The sequence below is a fragment of the Triticum dicoccoides genome, chromosome 3B (assembly GCF_002162155.2).
Source record: "Triticum dicoccoides isolate Atlit2015 ecotype Zavitan chromosome 3B, WEW_v2.0, whole genome shotgun sequence".
Classification (NCBI taxonomy): domain Eukaryota; kingdom Viridiplantae; phylum Streptophyta; class Magnoliopsida; order Poales; family Poaceae; genus Triticum; species Triticum dicoccoides.
The window spans coordinates 853,221,615-853,243,624 of NC_041385.1; the positions used below are offsets into that span (position 1 = coordinate 853,221,615).

The 22,010-nt window shown below is 46.1% G+C and overlaps 2 protein-coding genes across 2 annotated transcripts; one reads left to right on the forward strand and one right to left on the reverse strand.

Moving 5' to 3' along the window:
* Positions 1–10,844: 10,844 nt before the first annotated feature.
* On the forward strand, positions 10,845–12,412 carry LOC119278957 (zinc transporter 1-like). The gene is made up of 2 exons (XM_037560355.1): positions 10,845–11,575; positions 11,823–12,412. Exons 1-2 carry the CDS (start codon positions 10,900–10,902, stop codon positions 12,212–12,214), a joined length of 1,068 nt encoding a protein of 355 aa, XP_037416252.1. The 5' UTR covers positions 10,845–10,899; the 3' UTR covers positions 12,215–12,412.
* A 2,055-nt stretch (positions 12,413–14,467) lies between these two features.
* LOC119278956 (probable E3 ubiquitin-protein ligase RHC2A) lies at positions 14,468–16,344 on the reverse strand. Its single transcript, XM_037560354.1, has one exon. The coding sequence runs from the start codon at positions 16,209–16,211 to the stop codon at positions 15,012–15,014; it is 1,200 nt and encodes a 399-aa protein (XP_037416251.1). The 5' UTR covers positions 16,212–16,344; the 3' UTR covers positions 14,468–15,011.
* Positions 16,345–22,010: the final 5,666 nt, after the last annotated feature.

The following is a 22,010-nucleotide window of genomic DNA, read 5'->3' on the forward strand; positions in this document are numbered from 1 at the left end:
AGGCATAAATGTTTTACAGAGAGAGCTTAGATGATGAAATTTTATGTGTTTGGCCATGATCCTTCAGGCAGGTCTAGCCCGTTCCGTACGTTTGTTTGCCAACTTTCTACAATAACGGTGTATGCTAGGACGAGACATGCAAGCTAAACTATTAGCTAGTGTGAACCTATAATGGTTTAGCTTGTGGTGGCGAGGCCCCTAAACCCGTGGTGGCGAAGCCCCTAAACCCGTGGTGGCGCGGCCGATCCAATCTATGTGGCGCGGTGGTGATGACTGCGGCACAGCCTCGGCGGCTGCAGCTGCATGTGCGGCACGACACTGTACCAGGAAGGGCAGTGGCTGCGGTCGGCTGCGGCGCGCCATAGGGCGTCGGATTGGCGGCGGCGGTGTGGAGGGCCTGGTGGAGTGTTCGGTGGCACCTCTGGCCAGATCTGATCTGGGCGGTGCAACCGGCGGTGGTGGCCATCTCCTCCGTCGGAGGTGGTCGGCCTGAGGCTGGATGGTCAGATCTCAAGATCCGTCATCTAGTCTTGGATGTGAGTCGGGAAGACAGATTTGCCAGTGAAAACCAAGCCAATGGCAGGCAATGGCGGTGTTCTGCATCATTACCTTGATGAAGGCATCGTCGTGTAACTTCTATCGACCCACTCGGGCTGCTCCAGGGGAAACCCTAGGATCTGCTCTTCCAGATCGGATGATGGCGGTACTGCAGTGTCGTTTCTCTCTTGGGAGCATCGTATGTGGAGTGGCACTGGAAGATAGAGGCAGGAGGTGGAGCGGCTTCGTCTTGCACGGAGCTTCGGTGGAGATGTCAAGTCATGTCTGGCCGGTAGGTGCTACGTGTTGGGGAACGTAGCAGAAATTCAAAATTTTCCTACGTGTCACCAAGATCTATCTATGGAGAGACTAGCAACGAGGGGAAGGAGAGTGCATCTACATACCCTTGTAGATCGCTAAGCGGAAGCGTTCAAGTGAACGGGGTTGATGGAGTCGTACTCGTCGTGATTCAGATCACCGATGATCCTAGTGCCGAACGGACGGCACCTCCGCGTTCAACACACGTACAGCTCGACGATGTCTCCCACGCCTTGATCCAGCAAGGAGAGAGGGAGAGGTTGAGGAAGACTCCATCCAGCAGCAGCACAACGGCGTGGTGGTGATGGAGGAGCGTGGCAATCCTGCAGGGCTTCGCCAAGCACCTACGGGAGAGGAGGAGGTGTCACGGGAGGGAGGGAGGCGCCAAGGGCTCAGGTATGGATGCCCTCCCTCCCCTCCACTATATATAGGGGCAGGGGAGAGGGGGAAGGCGCAGCCTTGCCCCTTCCTCCAAGGAAAGGGTGCGTCTAAGAGGGGGGGAGGAGTCCATCCTCCCCAAGGCACCTCGGAGGTGCCTTCCCCCTTTAGGACTCTCCCCTTTTTCCTATATCTTGGCGCATGGGCCTCTAGGGGCTGGTGCCCTTGGCCCATGTAGGCCAAGGCGCACCCCCTACAGCCCATGTGGCCCCCCGGGGCAGGTGGCCCCACCCGGTGGGCCCCCGGGACCCTTCCGGTGGTCCCGGTACAATACCGATGACCCCGAAACTTGTCCCGATGGCCGAAACAGGACTTCCTATATATAAATCTTTACCTCCGGACCATTCCGGAACTCCTCGTGACGTCCGGGATCTCATCCGGGACTCCGAACAACATTCGGTAACCACATACAAACTTCCTTTATAACCCTAGCGTCATCGAACCTTAAGTGTGTAGACCCTACGGGTTCGGGAGACATGTAGTCATGACCGAGATGTTCTCCGGTCAATAACTAACAGCGGGATCTGGATACCCATGTTGGCTCCCACATGTTCCACGATGATCTCATCGGATGAACCACGATGTCAAGGACTCAATCAATCCCGTATACAATTCCCTTTGTCTAGCGGTATGGTACTTGCCCGAGATTCGATCGTCGGTATACCGATACCTTGTTCAATCTCGTTACCGGCAAGTCTCTTTACTCGTTCCGTAACACATCATCCCGTGATCAACCCCTTGGTCACATTGTGCACATTATGATGATGTCCTACCGAGTGGGCCCAGAGATACCTCTCCGTTTACACGGAGTGACAAAATCCCAATCTCGATTCATGCCAACCCAACAGACACTTTCAGAGATACCCGTAGTGTACCTTTATAGCCACCCAGTTACGTTGTGACGTTTGGCACACCCAAAGCACTCCTACGGTATCCGGAAGTTGCACAATCTCATGGTCTAAGGAAATGATACTTGACATTAGAAAAGCTTTAGCATACGAACTACATGATCTTGTGCTAGGCTTAGGATTGGGTCTTGTCCATCACATCATTCTCCTAATGATGTGATCCCGTTATCAACGACATCCAATGTCCATGGTCAGGAAACCGTAACCATCTATTGATTAATGAGCTAGTCAACTAGAGGCTTACTAGGGACATGGTGTTGTCTATGTATCCACACATGTATCTGAGTTTCCTATCAATACAATTCTAGCATGGATAATAAACGATTATCATGAACAAGGAAATATAATAATAATCAATTTATTATTGCCTCTAGGGCATATTTCCAACAGTCTCCCACTTGCACTAGAGTCAATAATCTAGTTCACATCAATATGTGATTAACACTCAAGGTCACATCCCCATGTGACTAACACCCAAAGAGTTTACTAGAGTCAATAATCTAGTTCACATTTACCATGTGATTAACACTCGATGAGTTCTGGGTTTGATCATGTTATGCTTGTGAGAGAGGTTATAGTCAACGGGTCTGAACCTTTCAGATCCGTGTGTGCTTTACAAATCTCTATGTCATCTCCTAGATGCAGCTACCACGTTCTATTTGGAGCTATTCCAAATAACTGTTCTACTTGGAGCTATTCTAAATTGTTGCTCCATTATACGTATCCGGTATCTCTACTCAGAGCTATCCGGATAGGTGTTAAGCTTGCATCGACGTAACCCTTTACGACGAACTCTTTTACCACCTCCATAATTGAGAAAATTCCTAGTCCACTAGTTACTAAGGATAACTTTGACCGCTGTCCTGTGATCCATTCTTGGATCACTCTTGTACCCCTTGACTGACTCATGGTAAAGCACACTTCAGGTGCGGTACACAGCATAGCATACTGTAGAGCCTATGTCTTAAGCATAGGGGACGACCTTCTTTCCTTTCTCTCTATTCTGCCATGGTCGAGCTTTAAGTCTTAACTTCATACCTTACAACTCAGGCAAGAACTCCTTCTTTGACTGATCCATCTTGAACACCTTCAAGATCACGTCAAGGTATGTGCTCATTTGAAAGTACTATTAAGCGTTTTGATCTATCCTTATAGATCTTGATGCTCAATGTTCAAGTAGCTTAATCCAGGTTTTCCATTGAAAAATATTTTCCAAATAACCCTATATGCTTTCTAGAAATTCTACATCATTTCTGATCAACAATATGTCAACATATACTTATCAGAAATTCTATAGTGCTCCCACTCACTTCTTTGGAAATACAAGTTTCTCATAAACTTTGTATACACCCAAAATCTTTGATCATCATCAAAGCATACATTCCAACTCCGAGATGTTCACTCCAGTCCTCAGAAGGATTGCTGGAGCTTTGCATACTTATTAGCATATTTCAGGATGGACAAAACCTTCCGGTTGTATCACATACAATCTTTCCTCAAAAATCGTCGAGGAAACAATAACAATGTTTTGACATCCTATCTGCAAGATTTCATAAATAATGCAGTAATTGCTAATATAATTCCAACAGACTCTTAGCATCGCTACGAGTGAGAAAGTCTCATTGTAGTCAACTCCTTGAACTTGTCGAAAAACATCTTAACGACAAGTCAAGCTTTCTCAATGGTGACATTTACCATCATTGTCCGTCTTCCTTTTAAAATCCATCTATACTCAACAGCCTTACGACCATCGAGTCGTTCTGCCAAAGTCTACACTTTGTTTTCATACATGGATCCTCTCTCGGATTTTATGGCCTCGAGCCATTTATCGGAATCCTGGCCCACCACCGCTTCTCCATAGCTCGTAGGTTCATTGTTGTCTAGCAACATGACTTCCAAGACAGGATTACGTACCACTTTGAAGTAGTACGCATCCTTGTCATCCCACGAGATTTGGTAGTGACTTGACCTGAAGTTTCATGATCACTATCATAAGCTTCCACTTCAATTGGTGTACGTGCCACAGGAACAACTTCCTGTGCCCTGCTACACACTTGTTGAAGTGACGGTTCAATAACCTTATCAAGTCTCCACCATCCTCCCACTCAACTTTTCGAGAGAAACCTTTCCTCGAAAAAGGACCCGATTCTAGAAACAATCCCTTATTGCTTTCGGATCTGAGACAGGAGGTATACCCAACTGTTTTGGGTGTCCTATGAAGATGCATTTATCCGCTTTGGGTTCGAGCTTATCAGCCTGAAGCTTTTTCACATAAGCGTCGCAGCCCCAAACATTTAAGAAACGACAACTTAGGTTTCTCTAAACCATAATTCATACGGTGTCATCTCAACGGAATTATGTGGTGCCCTATTTAAAGTGAATGTGGTTGTCTCTAATGCCTAACCCATGAACGATAGTGGTAACTCGATAAGAGACATCATGGTATGCACCATATCCAATAGGGTGCAACTATGACGTTTGGACACACCATCACACTATGGTGTTCCAGGCTGTATCAGTTGTGAAACAATTTCCACAATGTCTTAATTCTGTGCCAAACTCGTGATTCAGATATTCATCTCTATGATCATATCATAGATCTTTTATCCTCTTGTCACGACGATCTTTCAACTTCACACTGAAATTACTTGAACCTTTCAATAATTCAGACTCGTGATTCATCAAGTAAATATACTCAACATCTACTCGAATCATCTGTGAAGTAAGAGCATAACGATATTCACTGCATGCCTCAGCACTCATTGGACTGCACACATCAAAATGTGTTACTTCCAACAAGTTGCTATCTTGTTCCATCTTACTGAAAACGAGGCTTTTCAGTCATCTTGCCCATGTGGTATGATTTGCATGTCCCAAGTGATTCAAAATCAAGTGAGTCAAAACGGTCCATTTGCATGGAGTTTCTTCATGCATATACACCAATAGACATGGTTCGCATGTCTCAAACTTTTCAAAAACGAGTGAGCCCAAAGATCCATCAATATGGAGCTTCTTCATGCGTTTTATACCGATATGACTTACGTGGCAGTGCCACAAGTAGGTGGTACTATCATTACTATCTTTTGGCATGAACATGTGTATCACTACGATCGAGATTTAATAAACCATTCATTTTAGGTGTAAGACCATTGAAGGTATTATTCAAATAAACAGAGTAACCATTATTCTCTTTAAATGAATAACCGTATTGCGATAGACGTAATCCAATCATGTCTATGCTCAACGCAAACATCAAATAACAATTATTTAGGTTTAACACCAATCTCTTTGGTAGAGGGAGCGTGCGATGCTTGATCATATCAAGCTTGGAAAAACTTCCAACACATATCGTCAGCTCACCTTTAGCTAGTCTCCGTTTATTCCGTAGCCTTTTGTTTCGAGTTACTAACACTTAGCAACCGAACCGGTATCTAATACCCTGGTGCTACTAGGAGTACTAGCAAAGTACACATTAACACAATGTATATCCAATATACTTCTATCGACCTTGCCAGCCTTCTTATCTACCAAGTATCTAGGGTAATTCTGCTCTAGTGGTTGTTCCCCTTATTACAGAAGCACTTAGTCTCGGGTTTGGGTTTTACCTTGGGTTTCTTCACTAGAGCAGCAGCTGATTTGCCGTTTCATGAAGTATCCCTTCTTGCCCTTGCCCTTCTTGAAACTAGTGGTTTCACCAACCATCAACAATTGATGCTCCTTCTTGATTTCTACTTTCGCGGTGTCAAACATCGCGAATACCTCAAGGATCATCATATCTATCCCTGATATGTTATAGTTCATCAGAAGCTCTAACAGCTTGGTGGCAATGACTTTGGAGAACCATCACTGTCTTATCTGGAAGATCAACTCCCACTCGATTCAAATGATTGTTGTACTCAGACAATCTGAGCACAAGCTCAACAATTGAGCTTTTCTCCTTAGTTTGCAGGTTAAGAAAGTCATCGGAGGTCTTATACCTCTTGACATGGGCACGAGCCTGAAATCCCAATTTCAGCCCTCAAAACAACTCATATGTTTCGCGATGTTTCAAAAACGTCTTTGGTGCCTCAACTCTAAACCGTTTAACTGAACTATCACGTAGTTATCAAAACGTGTATGTCAGATGTTTGCAACAACCACAGACAACGTTCGAGGTTCAGCACACTGAGCGGTGCATTAAGGACATAAGCCTTCTATGAAGCAATGAGGACAATCCTCAGTTTACGGACCTAGTCCGCATATTGCTACTATCAACTTTCAACTAATTTTTCTCTAGGAACATATCTAAACAGTAGAACTATAGCGTGAGCTACGACATAATTTGCAAAAACCTTTTGACTATGTTCAGGATAATTAAGTTCATCTTATGAACTCCCACTCAGATAGACATCCCTCTAGTCATCTAAGTGATTACATGATCCGAGTCAAACTAGGCCGTGTCCGATCATCACGTGAGGCGGACTAGTCATCATCGGTGAACATCTTCATGTTGATCGTATCTTCTATACGACTCATGTTCGACCTTTCGGTCTCCGTGTTCCGAGGCCATGTCTGTACATGCTAGGCTCGTCAAGTTAACCCTAAGTGTTTCGCGTGTGTAAATCTGTCTTACACCCGTTGTATGTGAACGTTAGAATCTAACACCCGATCATCACGTGGTGCTTCGAAACACGAACTGTCGCAACGGTGCACAGTTAGGGGAGAACACTTCTTGAAATTGTTGTAAGGGATCATCTTATTTACTACCGTCATTCTAAGCAAATAAGATGTATAAACATGATAAACATCACATGCAATCAAATAGTGACATGATATGGCCATCATCACTTTGCTCCTTTTGATCTCCATCTTCGGGGCTCCATGATCATCATCGTCACCGGCATGACACCATGATCTCCATCATCGTGTCTTCATGAAGTTGCCTCGCCAACTATTACTTCTACTACTATGGCTAACGGTTAGCAATAAAGTAAAGTAATTACATGACGTTTAAGTTGACACGCAGGTCACAAATAAATAAAGACAACTCCTATGGCTCCTGCCGGTTGTCATACTCATCGACATGCAAGTCGTGAATCCTATTACAAGAACATGATCAATCTCATACATCACATATCATTCATCACATTCTTCTTGGCCATATCACATCACATAGCATACCCTGCAAAAACAAGTTAGACGTCCTCTAATTGTTGTTTGCATGTTTTACGTGGCTGCTATGGGTTTCTAGCAAGAACGTTTCTTACCTACGCATGAACCACAACGTGATATGCCAATTGCTATTTACCCTTCATAAGGACCCTTTTCATCGAATCCGATCCGACTAAAGTGGGAGAGACAGACACCCGCCAGCCACCATATGCAACTAGTGCATGTTTGTCGGTGGAACCGGTCTCACGTAAGCGTACGTGTAAGGTTGGTCCGGGCCGCTTCATCCCACGATGCCGCCGAATCAAGATAAGACTAGTAACGGCAAGCATATTGAACAATATCGACGCCCACAACTACTTTGTGTTCTACTCGTGCAAAGAATCTACGCAATAGACCTAGCTCATGATGCCACTGTTGGGGAACGTAGCAGAAATTCAAAATTTTCCTACGTGTCACCAAGATCTATCTATGGAGAGACTAGCAACGAGGGAAGGAGAGTGCATCTACATACCCTTGTAGATCGCTAAGCGGAAGCGTTCAAGTGAACGGGGTTGATGGAGTCGTACTCGTCGTGATTCAGATCACCGATGATCCTAGTGCCGAACGGACGGCACCTCCGCGTTCAACACACGTACAGCTCGACGATGTCTCCCACGCCTTGATCCAGCAAGGAGAGAGGAAGAGGTTGAGGAAGACTCCATCCAGCAGCAGCACAACGGCGTGGTGGTGATGGAGGAGCGTGGCAATCCTGCAGGGCTTCGCCAAGCACCTACGGGAGAGGAGGAGGTGTCACGGGAGGGAGGGAGGCGCCAAGGGCTCAGGTATGGATGCCCTCCCTCCCCTCCACTATATATAGGGGCAGGGGAGAGGGGGGAGGCGCAGCCTTGCCCCTTCCTCCAAGAAAGGGGTGCGGCTAAGAGGGGGGAGGAGTCCATCCTCCCCAAGGCACCTCGGAGGTGCCTTCCCCCTTTAGGACTCTCCCCTTTTTCCTATATCTTGGCGCATGGGCCTCTAGGGGCTGGTGCCCTTGGCCCATGTAGGCCAAGGCGCACCCCCTACAGCCCATGTGGCCCCCCGGGGCAGGTGGCCCCACCCGGTGGGCCCTCGGGACCCTTCCGGTGGTCCCGGTACAATACCGATGACCCCGAAACTTGTCCCGATGGCCGAAACAGGACTTCCTATATATAAATCTTTACCTCCGGACCATTCCGGAACTCCTCGTGACGTCCGGGATCTCATCCGGGACTCCGAACAACATTCGGTAACCACATACAAGCTTCCTTTATAACCCTAGCGTCATCGAATCTTAAGTGTGTAGACCCTACGGGTTCGGGAGACATGTAGTCATGACCGAGATGTTCTCCGGTCAATAACCAACAGCGGGATCTGGATACCCATGTTGGCTCCCACATGTTCCACGATGATCTCATCGGATGAACCACGATGTCAAGGACTCAATCAATCCCGTATACAATTCCCTTTGTCTAGCGGTATGGTACTTGCCCGAGATTCGATCGTCGGTATACCGATACCTTGTTCAATCTCGTTACCGGCAAGTCTCTTTACTCGTTCCGTAACACATCATCCCGTGATCAACCCCTTGGTCACATTGTGCACATTATGATGATGTCCTACCGAGTGGGCCCAGAGATACCTCTCCGTTTACACGGAGTGACAAAATCCCAATCTCGATTCGTGCCAACCCAACAGACACTTTCAGAGATACCCGTAGTGTACCTTTATAGCCACCCAGTTGCGTTGTGACGTTTGGCACACCCAAAGCACTCCTACGGTATCCGGGAGTTGCACAATCTCATGGTCTAAGGAAATGATACTTGACATTAGAAAAGCTTTAGCATACGAACTACATGATCTTGTGCTAGGCTTAGGATTGGGTCTTGTCCATCACATCATTCTCCTAATGATGTGATCCCGTTATCAACGACATCCAATGTCCATGGTCAGGAAACCGTAACCATCTATTGATTAACGAGCTAGTCAACTAGAGGCTTACTAGGGACATGGTGTTGTCTATGTATCCACACATGTATCTGAGTTTCCTATCAATACAATTCTAGCATGGATAATAAACGATTATCATGAACAAGGAAATATAATAATAATCAATTTATTATTGCCTCTAGGGCATATTTCCAACACTACGCTGTGTCATGCCTGGTCGGCAGGTGCTATGCACGACAGATCCTCCAGAATCTTCGCGTCTGGATGGACGAGCGCAGGGCGGTGACGCCATTGGGCGTCGTGGTGGCGTCGACGGATGGACGGACTGGCACGGATGGTGCGGATCTCTCTTCTTAAGATGGGTTAGCGGTCGATGATGATGACGGCTTCTAAAACGTGTGTATGTGGTGTACGCTTTAGGTCTGCTGCACCGGCTATTGGTGCCGATACATTATGTGGATGGATCGGCGATGATATTGGTTTTAGATATGGGGAATGAGATTACTCCATATTATCGAGTTTGTTAGGTGTGAGTGGTGGCTTCGGATGGCTTTATATATGTTCTTGTTAGACCTTTGTTGAATAATAAATAAAAATGACCGTATGCATCGATTGATGCAGAGGTAGGGGTCTTAACCTCTTTTTGAAAAGAAAAAATATTTCTTATTTTCGATAAAACCATATTTCTAGTTCGAAGATGTGTTAAGCGTTGACTTTCTAATAATCTAGGGAGTTGGGGGTGTACTAGTCTTAATCTCACATAGATCAGATGGACTCTTCTTCTCGAAAGCACTTCACCCAAAACACCCCTAATAAAGGTTATCCTCTGTCCTATCATTCTCGTTTGAATAAAAATGTTACAAACTTTCTTCATCCTAAAATAAGTGTTGCTAACTTAGTACAACTTTGAAGGAGGTAATACGAAGTTTCTTAACAAAAAAATACCTAATAGTGAGCACGTATGGTCTCGACATGGATTTTTGCTTTTTCTACGGTCGGTCTGTTGTAAGGTACTTCCTCCATTTCAAAATAGATGACTCAACTTTATACTAACTTTCTATAGCTGGATAACCCGCAAAAAGAAATAGCTGGTTAAGTTTATCGGTTTTACTAATCCTTAGTCAACTGAGATATTCTCAAGTCTGCATCGATTTCTAGAAATGTAACTTACCGCTTACGGTCTTCTCGCCGAACTGAATAAACTGAAGTTGCATTTTCTTAAGAATTGATTGAGACATAGAAAAAGTGTCAATCATGCTGAGGCTTAGACGAATCCTATAAATAAACATTTGAATAAACTTAGTGTAGCGTTGACAATGACTAGCTGGTGTTGTACTACACACGGGAGATCGAGTTGTACTGTAAAGCAGTAGTACTACCAAAAAAAGTCAGCCCTGTACTGCACGCAGGAACACAAAATGGAGTTATCCTACTGATTAACAATGGTTTTTTCCTAATTAATCATGCTTCAATCAACACAGGATGAGATGAGGAGATAACGTACGTACGTACTTACTGGCCAAAATGTACCTGTAGAAACCCCTCTGCATATATATCGTGCTGGCCTAGAAGAAACCAATTCACCATGGCGAAGATGGCAAGGTCGACGAGGAGGATGTCTAATCTCAATAGCACCTTGCTGCTGCTATCGCTGCTGCTGCTTACCTGCTTCTTCCAGCAGGCCAGCGGCCATGGCGGCGTCGACCATGGTGACGGCGATGAGGACGACGAGGGCCACCACGGCGACGTGGGCGTCCGCGGTGGCGGGCTCCGGTCCAGGGGCCTCATCGCCGTGAAGGTGTGGTGCCTGGTGATCCTGCTGGTGTTCACCTTCCTGGGCGGCGTGTCCCCCTACTTCTACCGCTGGAACGAGGCCTTCCTGCTCCTCGGCACCCAGTTCGCCGCCGGCATCTTCCTCGGCACCGCGCTCATGCACTTCCTCGCCGGCTCCACCTCCACCTTCAACGCCCTCACCCACAGCCCCTACCCCTTCTCCTTCATGCTCGCCTGCGCCGGCTTCCTCCTCACCATGCTCAGTGACGTCGCCATCGTCGCCGTCGCCAACAGGCAGAGGGTCAACCAGGCGGCGCCCATCCAGAAAGACGCGGAGGAGGAGGGCGAGTCAACGTCGGCGGGGCCGGTGGCGGCGCACGCGCACCCTATGCTCATGACGGCGACGTCGTCGTTCGAGGATGCGATCCTCCTCATCTTCGCGCTCTGCTTCCACTCCATCTTCGAGGGGATCGCCATAGGCGTTTCGGGTGAACACCATAGAGCCATTTCATAATTTTCCACGTATGCAGCTTGCTTGACAGGTACTCCCTCCGTAAATAATATAAGAGCATTTAGAATACCAAAGTAGTGATCTAAACGCTCTTATATTAGTTTACAGAGGGAGTATTAAGGAATGTATAGTTTGTGGTGTAAAAACCTGAACTAACAGAGAAAGTGCACACCGTCAAAATTCATATGTTTCAAAAGTTTGATTGACATCAATTAAAATTGCAGCGACGAAGGGCGAGGCATGGAGGAACCTCTGGACGATCGGGCTCCACAAGATCTTTGCGGCGGTGGCCATGGGCATTGCGCTCCTCCGAATGATCCCCAAGCGCCCGTTTCTCATGACGGTGCTCTACTCGCTGGCGTTCGCCGTGTCAAGCCCGGTTGGGGTGGGCATCGGAATCGCCATCGACGCCACGGCGGAGGGCCCGGCGGCAGACTGGACATACGCCATCTCCATGGGGATCGCCACGGGGATCTTCGTCTACGTCGCCATAAACCACCTCATGGCCAGGGGGTACCGCCCACAGCAACCAAATTACTTCGACAAGCCCATCTTCAAGTTCCTCGGTGTGCTCACCGGCGTCGCTGTCATGGCCGTGGTCATGATATGGGACTGATGTATCCATCTGTTAAATCGAGTGGGTGATTTGATTTGACTCTTCACGTGCATATACAGATTGCTTAATTTCACTTTGGTTTTTCGGTGTGGCATTGTACACATATGTGTTTATCTGAACTGCATACATTTGGTATATGTTTGGATTGTTTGTGTGAACGAGCGGTCATGACGTGAAGGATAATTTTCTACAACATTATTCGAACTTGGCAAATCATTTATGTGGAGTTTCGAGTTTGAAAGACGATGCACAGCTCACAAAGGGCCTGTAGAATCCCAAGTTTTGCACCAAACATGGGAACTTTTCCTTGAGTTATTTGCAATTGCTGGAAATCATGATGAATTTATTGATTTCCGTAAACCGAATAAGAAAACATTGGCACATGAATGAATTTATCCCAATTCAAAATAATTAAATCACCTTAATTATTTAAAACCAACTGAATTTGATTACAGCAAGCAGAGCACTCAGTTATCTTTTTTTTTAGGCTACTCAGGTATCTTTTATTTTCGACGGAACAGAGCACTCAAATGAACTGGAGGCCTTTTCTTTTTAGATGCAAATGAAATGAAGGCCTTTTTAGACGCAAATGAACTGAAGGCCTGTCTATTCAGGCCCAGCCCATACCTTCTTTCCCATTTGGTTTTCTTTACCTTCACCTCAATCACTCAAGAGTTTGCTCCCAAAAAAAAAAATCAATCACTCAGAGTGCTAACATCTAAGAAAAGGCGATTCTAAAAAAAAGTAAACTCACAGTAACAATATTAACTTGGTCCTAGAAAATTTAGCAACATGAACTCAATAAAACATACTCCCTCCGTCTAGGTGAGTAAGTCATCTTAGGTTGTGCACCGTGACCAAGGAGGAGGGGAAAACGAGAGAACTTAATGTTCATTTGCTAATTAATAGCATTGCATGCAATGAACTAACCACTGCATGTCGTGTTTGGTAGTCTCAAGTCATTAAAAGCATGCACACCCCACATCTCTTATTGGTTGATATGTCAAAAAATAAGAAACGATGTAGAATTTAATGCACCGCGCCTAAGTATTTTGAGATTATTTGGTTTTCGTAAGATGACTTACACACCTAGACGGAGGGAGTTGTAAAGATTTTGCACATCTTAGGGTGTTTCGGAAACCACGAATACTTCTTAGAACAAATAAGATGGTGATGACAATACCCGCAAAAAATACAAATGATGATGACAAACTGCAACTATGATCTGCAATGTTAAGGACAATGAAATCTTTCCTCCACATACAATTTATATTTTGCAGTAGTACAGTGATAGCACATGCACCAGCAACAAAGGACAGAACAGACTGGTATCTTCCTTCACCAACAACCAACAGAACTCTGCAACTGCAGCTCAGCAACCAGAGCAAAAAAAATATGGCAGGACTAGGACAGGACATGAATCATTGGCAATCAGGGAAACACAAGGCACTGCAGCAGCTACATGGGCTGTTCATAGAATAACTCCTTTAATTGGAAAACATTGGATACCAAAATGGAATTGTAGTTATGCAGACTATCTATCACATAGAGCTGAAATGAATTTATATATCTTATTGTGATGAGGGTTGTGCAGCTCTGCTCCACATAAAACAAAAGGGTTATTTGGATCTTTCTCTTCTGGGAGATATGCCAGCAGATTTCATGAAGATATTTCACAAATGGTGACCCCTTTTTTTGGAAACTATGACAGGAATGTAAGGATGGTGACAAATAGTCAAAGAACATAAAAAAGACACTCAGCTCGTTGGCTTTGTTCAAGAAGACAGAAAAATATGACCTCCTGTCCTTGGTGAAGAAAGCAAGAAAAGAAGGATGAGAAGGTGACCATGATTAATACAATCATATCCAACTGAAGAGATGAAAAAACAAACTGTAGGCTGAAGCAGAAAATATCTTGAATGACGTTTTGTTGAATCTCTGCTGCAGCATGTAAACCTTCCAAGTTCCAACAGGTCATGGGTACAATCAACAAGCCAGCCATCGCATCGGAGCAGGATGTTATTTCAAGAAATAATTGAGTGCTCGAAACAATTTATATATCATAATATGATGAGTATTGTGCAACTCTGCTTCACATAAAACAAAAAAGGTGCTTGGATCTTTCTTTTCTGGAAACAACAGATTGGATGAAGATATTTCACAAAAATGGTGATCATTTTGTTCTTTTTTGGACTAGAAAGTATGACAAGAACGTAAAGATGGTGACAACAGTAACAGAGCACACAAAAAACAGTCAACTCAGCTGCCTTTGCTGGAAAAGACAGTATACCTGGTGAGGAAAGAAAGAAAACAAGGATGGAAGGGTGACCTTGATCAGTACAGTGATATATCCAATTGAAGAGCAGAAAATATCTTGAGCGATGCTTTATTGAATCTTTGCTACGGTCTAAACCTTCCAACAAGTCATGGTTACAATGGACGAACCCCGTCGCATTGAGCGAGATGGAATTCGAAGAAACAATTGAGCACTGCCAACAATTCAAGAGCTCACTATCCAGATGCTTGCATCGATCAGTAACAAACTTTGTCTTGCTGGATGATACTCCAAAATGCAACAGGAAGACCGACCTTCTTGAATACGCAAACTGGAGGACATTTCCATTGCAACATCTCTAGTTCTGCTCCTCTATGTACAAAACAGCATGCAATTTGCGCTCTACAAATCCTCTTTATCTCTCAACTGACTTATATATAGTAGAAAACATCAAACGGAAGCAAACATTTGCGGCTCTCCAACATCTAATGCCGTAATATTCCCCGATGCGTGATGCAATCATCACCTGGCGATCGCATCGGCGTGGCTATCTTGGGATCTCCAGCTTGTGCTGCGGCTCCTCAGACCACGGGTGAAAACCGAGCTCCACTCCGACCTCGAGGATGAGGCTCGAGTCACATTGGTCGAATGGGTGCGCCCAAAGCAAGCAAACATGTTGTTGAACATGCGTCTAATAACTCCCCTCTGCGACGAACGGCTCCCTCTTGATGACCATGAGATCCTCCTCGGTGCACCGCCATTGTTGAAACCGCCGTCCACCTCGGTGTAGACAACTGGGAGCTCCCTCTCGCCGGCCCTCCGGCCACCAGCGAACCTCCCGACGGCAAAGCCTCCTCCAGGGAGCCGCCAAATCGTCAACCCCACCGTCGTCTCCTCCTCGCTGCCAGCCTCAGCCCCGGTGTTGCTGCCCTGGTCGTCGGCGGCGCCCAGGTCGCTCGCAGGAGCAGGCCGCGCCACGTCCGTGGGCAGCTCGTGCCGGCACACGGGGCACGAGTTGCGCAGCGCGAGCCACGGCAGGATGCAGTCCTGGTGGTACATGTGGCCGCAGGGCATCTCCCGGGCCTCGTCGCCTAGCTCGAAGGCCTCCTTGCAGACGGCGCAGTGGGAGTCGGCGCCGACGTGGCAGGCGGCGACGACGACGGTGGGCATGGACTCGACGGCGGCCTTGGAGGCCGGCGGGTTGTCGCAGGGGCGGACGGCGCCGAAGCCGCCGGCCTCGATCTGGGCGAGCTGCTCGAGGAGGCGCTCGAAGCCGGACCCCATGAGGAAGTCGGACATGCTCTCGGGCAGCGGGCGGAGGCCGGATCCGGCGCCGTCGTCGTAGAAGAGCTCGAAGCTGCTGGTGGCGCCGGGGGCCTCGTCGCCGGGCGGGGCCGCGGAGCGCCGGAGCACGATGACCGGGTTGTAGGGGGACCCCGAGCGGTCCCCCGAGGCGCCGCCGCGCCGGCCGCGGCGGGGCCGGACCTCGGTGGGCGCCTCCGCGGCGCGGCGGCGGAGGAAGGCGGAGGGCGCGGCGGCCCTGCGCGGCGGCGGCGGCGCGTCCATCTGCTCCAGGAAGCCGCCGTCGCAGCCGGGGCAGACCAGCCCGGCGTCCCCCGCCGTGCGCACGAACCGCTCGCAGCTGTAGCACCAGTAGGACGGCAGCGTCCCCGTCACCCCCGCCGCCGCCGGGCCGGCAGCCGTGGCCGCCCAGCGATCCATGGGTGGAAAAAAGGCGCGGGCTTTCCGCAGGACCAGATCCGACTGAGCTGGATAAGAAGGAGCTGGAGCTGGAGCTGGGCGGTGGATCGGCGCAGGGAGGGAGGAAGGGCGGCGCGGGAGCAGGGGGGGGAGGGGCGGGATGGGGGAGGAGGTTGGGGATGATTGGTGGTGGGTGGTGGCGTTTTAACCGGCGGCGACCGGACCGGGCCGAGTGGAACGGGGAATGGGAATATTTCCACCCCAGCGGCGGGGGAAGCGCGTGGGGCCGGGCTGTCAGAGCGGCAGCGTGGCGTGGACGCTTCCATCCTTCTCGTCTCCTCTCCGCCGTTAGATGTCCCAACGCCGTTCCGTTCCCGTGCCACGCGCCATTCTGCCTTTTGTTTTCTTGACTTGATTGATGATTCTTCGTTTGTTTTTCAACCATTTATTTATTTACTGGGATTTCTAATGGGAAATTAAAACGGATGGACGTCGCTACATCGGCCGTCTCCATCGAATTTGATTCGGAGGAGGGATCGGGACGAGGAGAAGGAGGAGAAAGAGGGGAAGCAAGGAAGAACATTGGTTGGCGTCACCGTGGGACTAGTTGATTGTGAGGTGTGTAATCCCGACGCCCTTCTGCCTGGGAGGAGCACTTGAGACATGTGGCTCGGCACCGATAACCATGGCGGATGTCCAAAACCACGACATGCGAGGTGATGAAACAAGGGAAGTGGAGATAAAGCCAGCTAGGTGACGTAGCATGAGCGTTGCCCGTGGAGGAGAGCGGATGTGGGCAAGGAGGGTCTAACCATGTGTGCCCTTACCGGCATTACAAGGCACGAAGCTCAGGCTACAAATGGCATTTTTCTTTTGCACCTCATGAGTTTTAGCTATTTATTTCATACTCCCTCCGTCCGAAGAAGCATTTGAGGGACAAGTTTTTTTTGGACGGATGAAGTATGTATTAATATAATGAAGAATTGTTTTTCATTAACAGTTCCACTAACAAGAACATATGTATTGCCTGTTAACACCCTGCAATGTTGTCATCTGAGGATCCCCATAGAGCTCATATATTTCTCTAGTTGCTTGCTAACAACAAATTACTCAGCAGAGATAATCTGCACAAACAGACAACATCCCTGATCTAACTTGTCTATTTTGTGCTGAAATTGAATCTTGCGAGCATTTATTTTTTCGAATGTGCTGTTTTTTCGAATTTTCAGGGGGGGAGGGGAGAGAACTCCCCCACCTGAATATATATATTGAGCCTGTGCAGGCAACACAATACAGCAGCAGGGGGGCGGGGACGGGGAACAGCTCCCCTACACTACACAAACACCTACCTCACACAAGTTATTACAGATGAAGGACACCAAGCCACGGCTCACTGGATTTGGACATACTCCTCATATGTTTTCCATCTCCAACTGGTGGTGATATATAAAAACATTGTTGCTAAGATGGTACATGCAGCAGCCCCTTTGGGCTCTCTGAAAACTCGAAATGACATCTGTTGCAACCATATTTGCCTAGTCTGCTATGCAGAAGATCCGGTGAAAATGTTAAATTATGATCTAAATTCTAGTACCGTATTGGGCTAGACGTAGTACATACGGTGTGGGCCTTTGTGTTGGTACCGACGCGTACGAGTACAACTCGTTTACTTGTCCTCCAAGGACTCTCATGTATTGCCCTCATATATACCCCATGTAGTCGCACCTCAGACGGTCTGTCGTCTCGTGCTTGTAATACTCCTCCTCATAGTGATTGCGCCTTAGTGCGTCCGTGGTTTTCTTCCGCAAGGGTTTCCACGTAAATGTTCGTGTCTTTTTGTCTCGTTTATCTCGTTATTATCTAACAAGTAGTATACAGAGCCAAGTTGCAAGATATGAGATTAGATCGGGAGAATTGGGGTTACGTGCGCCGTCGCCGGCGCGTGACCAGGCGATCCGAAGCCGGATCGATTTTTCAGCCGAGACCGACAGGAGTTCCATCACGGCCACGTATTCCCCTCTCCGTACAGGCTTCAAGTCCCGAGGAGATTACGCGTTGCTGATCGAAGCCAATTTCATCTACAGAGTACTAGTTGGGTCCTGTTCACGTGAGGACAAGAGTCTGCTAGTTCCGGCTCTTGTGTTTTCAACTCCAGTCGCTACATCCACCCCAGAAAGCTACCAGGTGCTATTTATTCAGTATTTTTTATTTTGCTCCGCAAACTAATTCTGTCAAGAATTTTCCTATCGGCTTGTACTACTTTGTGTACACAGATTATTCGACTCATGGCATCCATGAAGTACGATCTTCCGTTGTTGGACAGTGACACAAGGTTTACTCTATGGCAAGTCAAGATGCGGGCGTTGTTGGCACAGTCCGACTATGATGAAGCACTGGATAGTTTTGGGAAGAACCGAATTCAAGATTGGACTGATGAGGAGAAAAGAATTGATTGTAAGGCTTTGTCACAAATTCAACTCCATTTGCATAATAATATTTTGCAGGAAGTTTTGAGCGAGAAAACTGCCGCCGCTCTATGGTTAAAGCTGGAAGGGATTTGCATGACTAAAGATCTCACCAGCAAGATGCATCTGAAGCAAAAATTATTCCTGCACGAGGGAGGTAATGTTTTGAATCATATTTCAGAATTTAAAGAGATCATATCTGATCTAGCTACAATGGAGGTTAAGTATGAAGAGGAAGATACTGCTTTAATGTTACTTTGTTCACTGTCATGTTCTTATACCAATTTTCGAGACACCATATTATACAGTCGTGATACTCTCACGCTTAATGAAGTTTATGAAGCTTTGAACTCTAAGGAGAAGATGAAATTAATGGTGCCTCATGATGGTTCAAGTTCATCCCAAGCCGAGGGATTATCTGTTCGTGGCAGGACAAAGGAGAAGAACTCCAATAATAGAAACAGAGGCAAAAGTAAAAACGACTACAGGGGCCAGTCGCAATCCAGAGACAAGAAGTATTGCATGTATTGCAGGAGAGACGGGCATGACATCTCTGAGTGTTTCAAGTTGCAGAACAAGGAAAAGAGGAAAGGTAACAAACAAGGTGACAATTCTGCTAACGTTGCTCGTGATGATAGTTCCGATGATGCTCTTGTTGTTATTGCTGGATGTGCTGAGACCAATGATGAGTGGGTACTTGACACTGCATGCACTTTTCATATGTGTCCACATAGAGATTGGTTTAATACTTTTGATTCCAGTACTTCTGCTGGTTCCATTTTGGGTTTTGATAATTCACCATGCAAGATTGAAGGCATAGGTTCTATTCGAATCAAGATGTTCGATGGCATAATCAGAACTTTGACAGATGTTCGGTATATTCCGAAGATGAAGAGAAATCTTATTTCTGTGAGTTCCCTTGATGCAAAGGGGTACAAATATTCAGGTGGAGATAGTGTTTTCAAGGTCACCAAAGGTTCCCTTGTTGTGATGAAAGGTGACTTAAGTTCGACCAATGGTCTTTATTACCTTCGAGGTTCTACTGTTTCAGGTAACGCTACTCCAGTTGTTTCAAAGAATTCTGATTGTGATGCTGCTAACCTTTGGCATATGCGTCTTGGACATATGAGTGAACTTGGTTTAGCAGAGTTAAACAAGAGAGGTCTTCTTGATGGATATGAACCTGGTAAATTGAAATTTTGTGAGCACTGTATCTTCGGCAAGCACAAGAGGGTGAAGTTCAATACTTCGGCCCATACAACTGAAGGTATTCTTGATTATGTGCATTCTGATTTATGGGGACCATCTCGCAAGAAGTCATTAGGTGGTGCAAGTTATATGCTGACTATTATTGATGATTATTCGAGAAAAGTTTGGCCTTATTTCTTGAAGCATAAATATGAAGCATTCTCAGCATTTAAGGAGTGGAAGATTATGATTGAGAGACAAACTAAAAGGAAGGTAAAGATACTTCGCACTGATAATGGTATGGAATTCTGTTCTAAGCAATTTAAAAATTATTGCAAGTCTGAAGGCATTGTCAGACACTACACCGTTCCTTATACTCCTCAACAAAACGGTGTTGCTAAGCGTATAAACATGACCATAATTTCCAGAGCCCGTTGCATGTTGTCCAATGCAGGTTTGCATAGGCGTTTTTGGGCTGAGGCCGCTTCCACTGCTTGTTATCTATTAATCGTTCACCATCTATTGCTCTTAATAAGAAAAACTCCAATTGAGGTATGGTCTGGTTCACCTGCTGATTATTCACAGTTGAGAGTTTTTGGTTGCACTGCTTATGCTCATGTTGATAATGGAAAGTTGGAGCCTAGGGCTGTTAAGTGCATCTTTCTTGGTTATAAGTCTGGTGTTAAAGGTTTTAAATTGTGGAATCATGAAACCCAGAAGGTTGTTATTAGCAGAAATGTTATCTTTAATGAATCTGCTATGTTACATGATGTTTCATCTACTAACGTTCCCGTTGAGAGTGAACATCAGCCTACTATTCAGCAGCCTACTGTTCAGGTGGAGCATGTTATTGATTCAGGTGATACATCTGGTAATGAAATTGTTGATGCACATGATGAACCCGTTGTTAATGATGATCATGTCACTCCCACTCCAAATCAGCCTATTGTTCCACCCAGTTGGAATCTTGCACGTGACAGAGTTAGACGGGGTATTAATAAACCTGACAGGTTAATTGAAGAGTGCAATATTGTTTCTTTTGCTTTATCTGTTGCAGAAGAAATTGAAGGTAATTTTGAGCCTTCTTCATATTCCAAGGCTATTATTTCTGGTGATAGTAATAAGTGGATGACCGCTATGCATGATGAGATGGAATCACTTGAAAAGAATGGCACTTGGGATTTAGTAAAATTGCCTAGAGAGAAGAAACATATTCGTTGCAAGTGGGTTTTCAAGAGGAAAGAAGGTGTTTCTCCTAATGATGAGACAAGATATAAAGCAAGGTTAATTGCTAAAGGTTATAGCCAGATTCCAGGTATTGACTATAACGAAGTCTTTTCTCCTGTTGTGAAGCATAGCTCTATTCGCACTTTACTCAGTATTGTTGCCATGCATGATCTTGAGCTTGAACAATTGGATGTTAAAACTGCATTCTTACATGGAGAATTAGAAGAGGATACTTATATGGAACAACCTCAAGGTTTTGTTATTCCTGGAAAAGAAAAGCTTGTCTGTAAGTTAAAGAAATCTCTTTATGGATTGAAGCAATCCCCTAAACAGTGGTACAAGAGATTTGACACTTTTATGCTCTCTCAAGGTTTCAAAAGGTCTAATTATGATAGTTGTGTTTATTTGAAAACTGTCAATGGTTCAACTATTTATTTGCTCCTTTATGTTGATGATATGCTTATTGCTGCAAAGAGTATGTCAGAGATTAATGAACTAAAGAAGCAATTGAGCAATGAATTTGAGATGAAGGATTTGGGTGCAGCAAAGAAACTACTTGGCATGGAAATATCCAGAGATAGACCGTCTGGAAAAGTATATCTAAGTCAGAAGGGATATATTGATAAAGTTCTTCGTCGTTTTAATATGCACAATGCCAAGCCGGTGAGTACACCGTTAGCTGCACACTTCAAATTGTCATCAGCTTTATGTCCTAAGTCAGATGCAGATATTGAGTACATGTCTAGAGTTCCCTATTCAAGTGCAGTTGGTTCACTTATGTATGCCATGGTTTGTTCTCGTCCTGACCTATCATATGCATTGAGTGTTGTCAGTAGATACATGGCTAATCCTGGAAAAGAGCATTGGAAAGCAGTTCAGTGGATTTTCAGATACCTGCGTGGTACTTCTAATGCTTATTTACAGTTTGGGAAAACTAGAG

Coding starts and splice junctions, on each gene's coding strand:
- LOC119278957 (XM_037560355.1), top strand. CDS start 10,900: ATGGCGAAGATGGCAAGGTCGACGAGGAGGATGTCTAATCTCAATAGC. Junction 11,576..11,822: donor GATCGCCATAGGCGTTTCGG/GTGAACACCATA, acceptor TTAAAATTGCAG/CGACGAAGGGCGAGGCATGG.
- LOC119278956 (XM_037560354.1), bottom strand. CDS start 16,211: ATGGATCGCTGGGCGGCCACGGCTGCCGGCCCGGCGGCGGCGGGGGTG.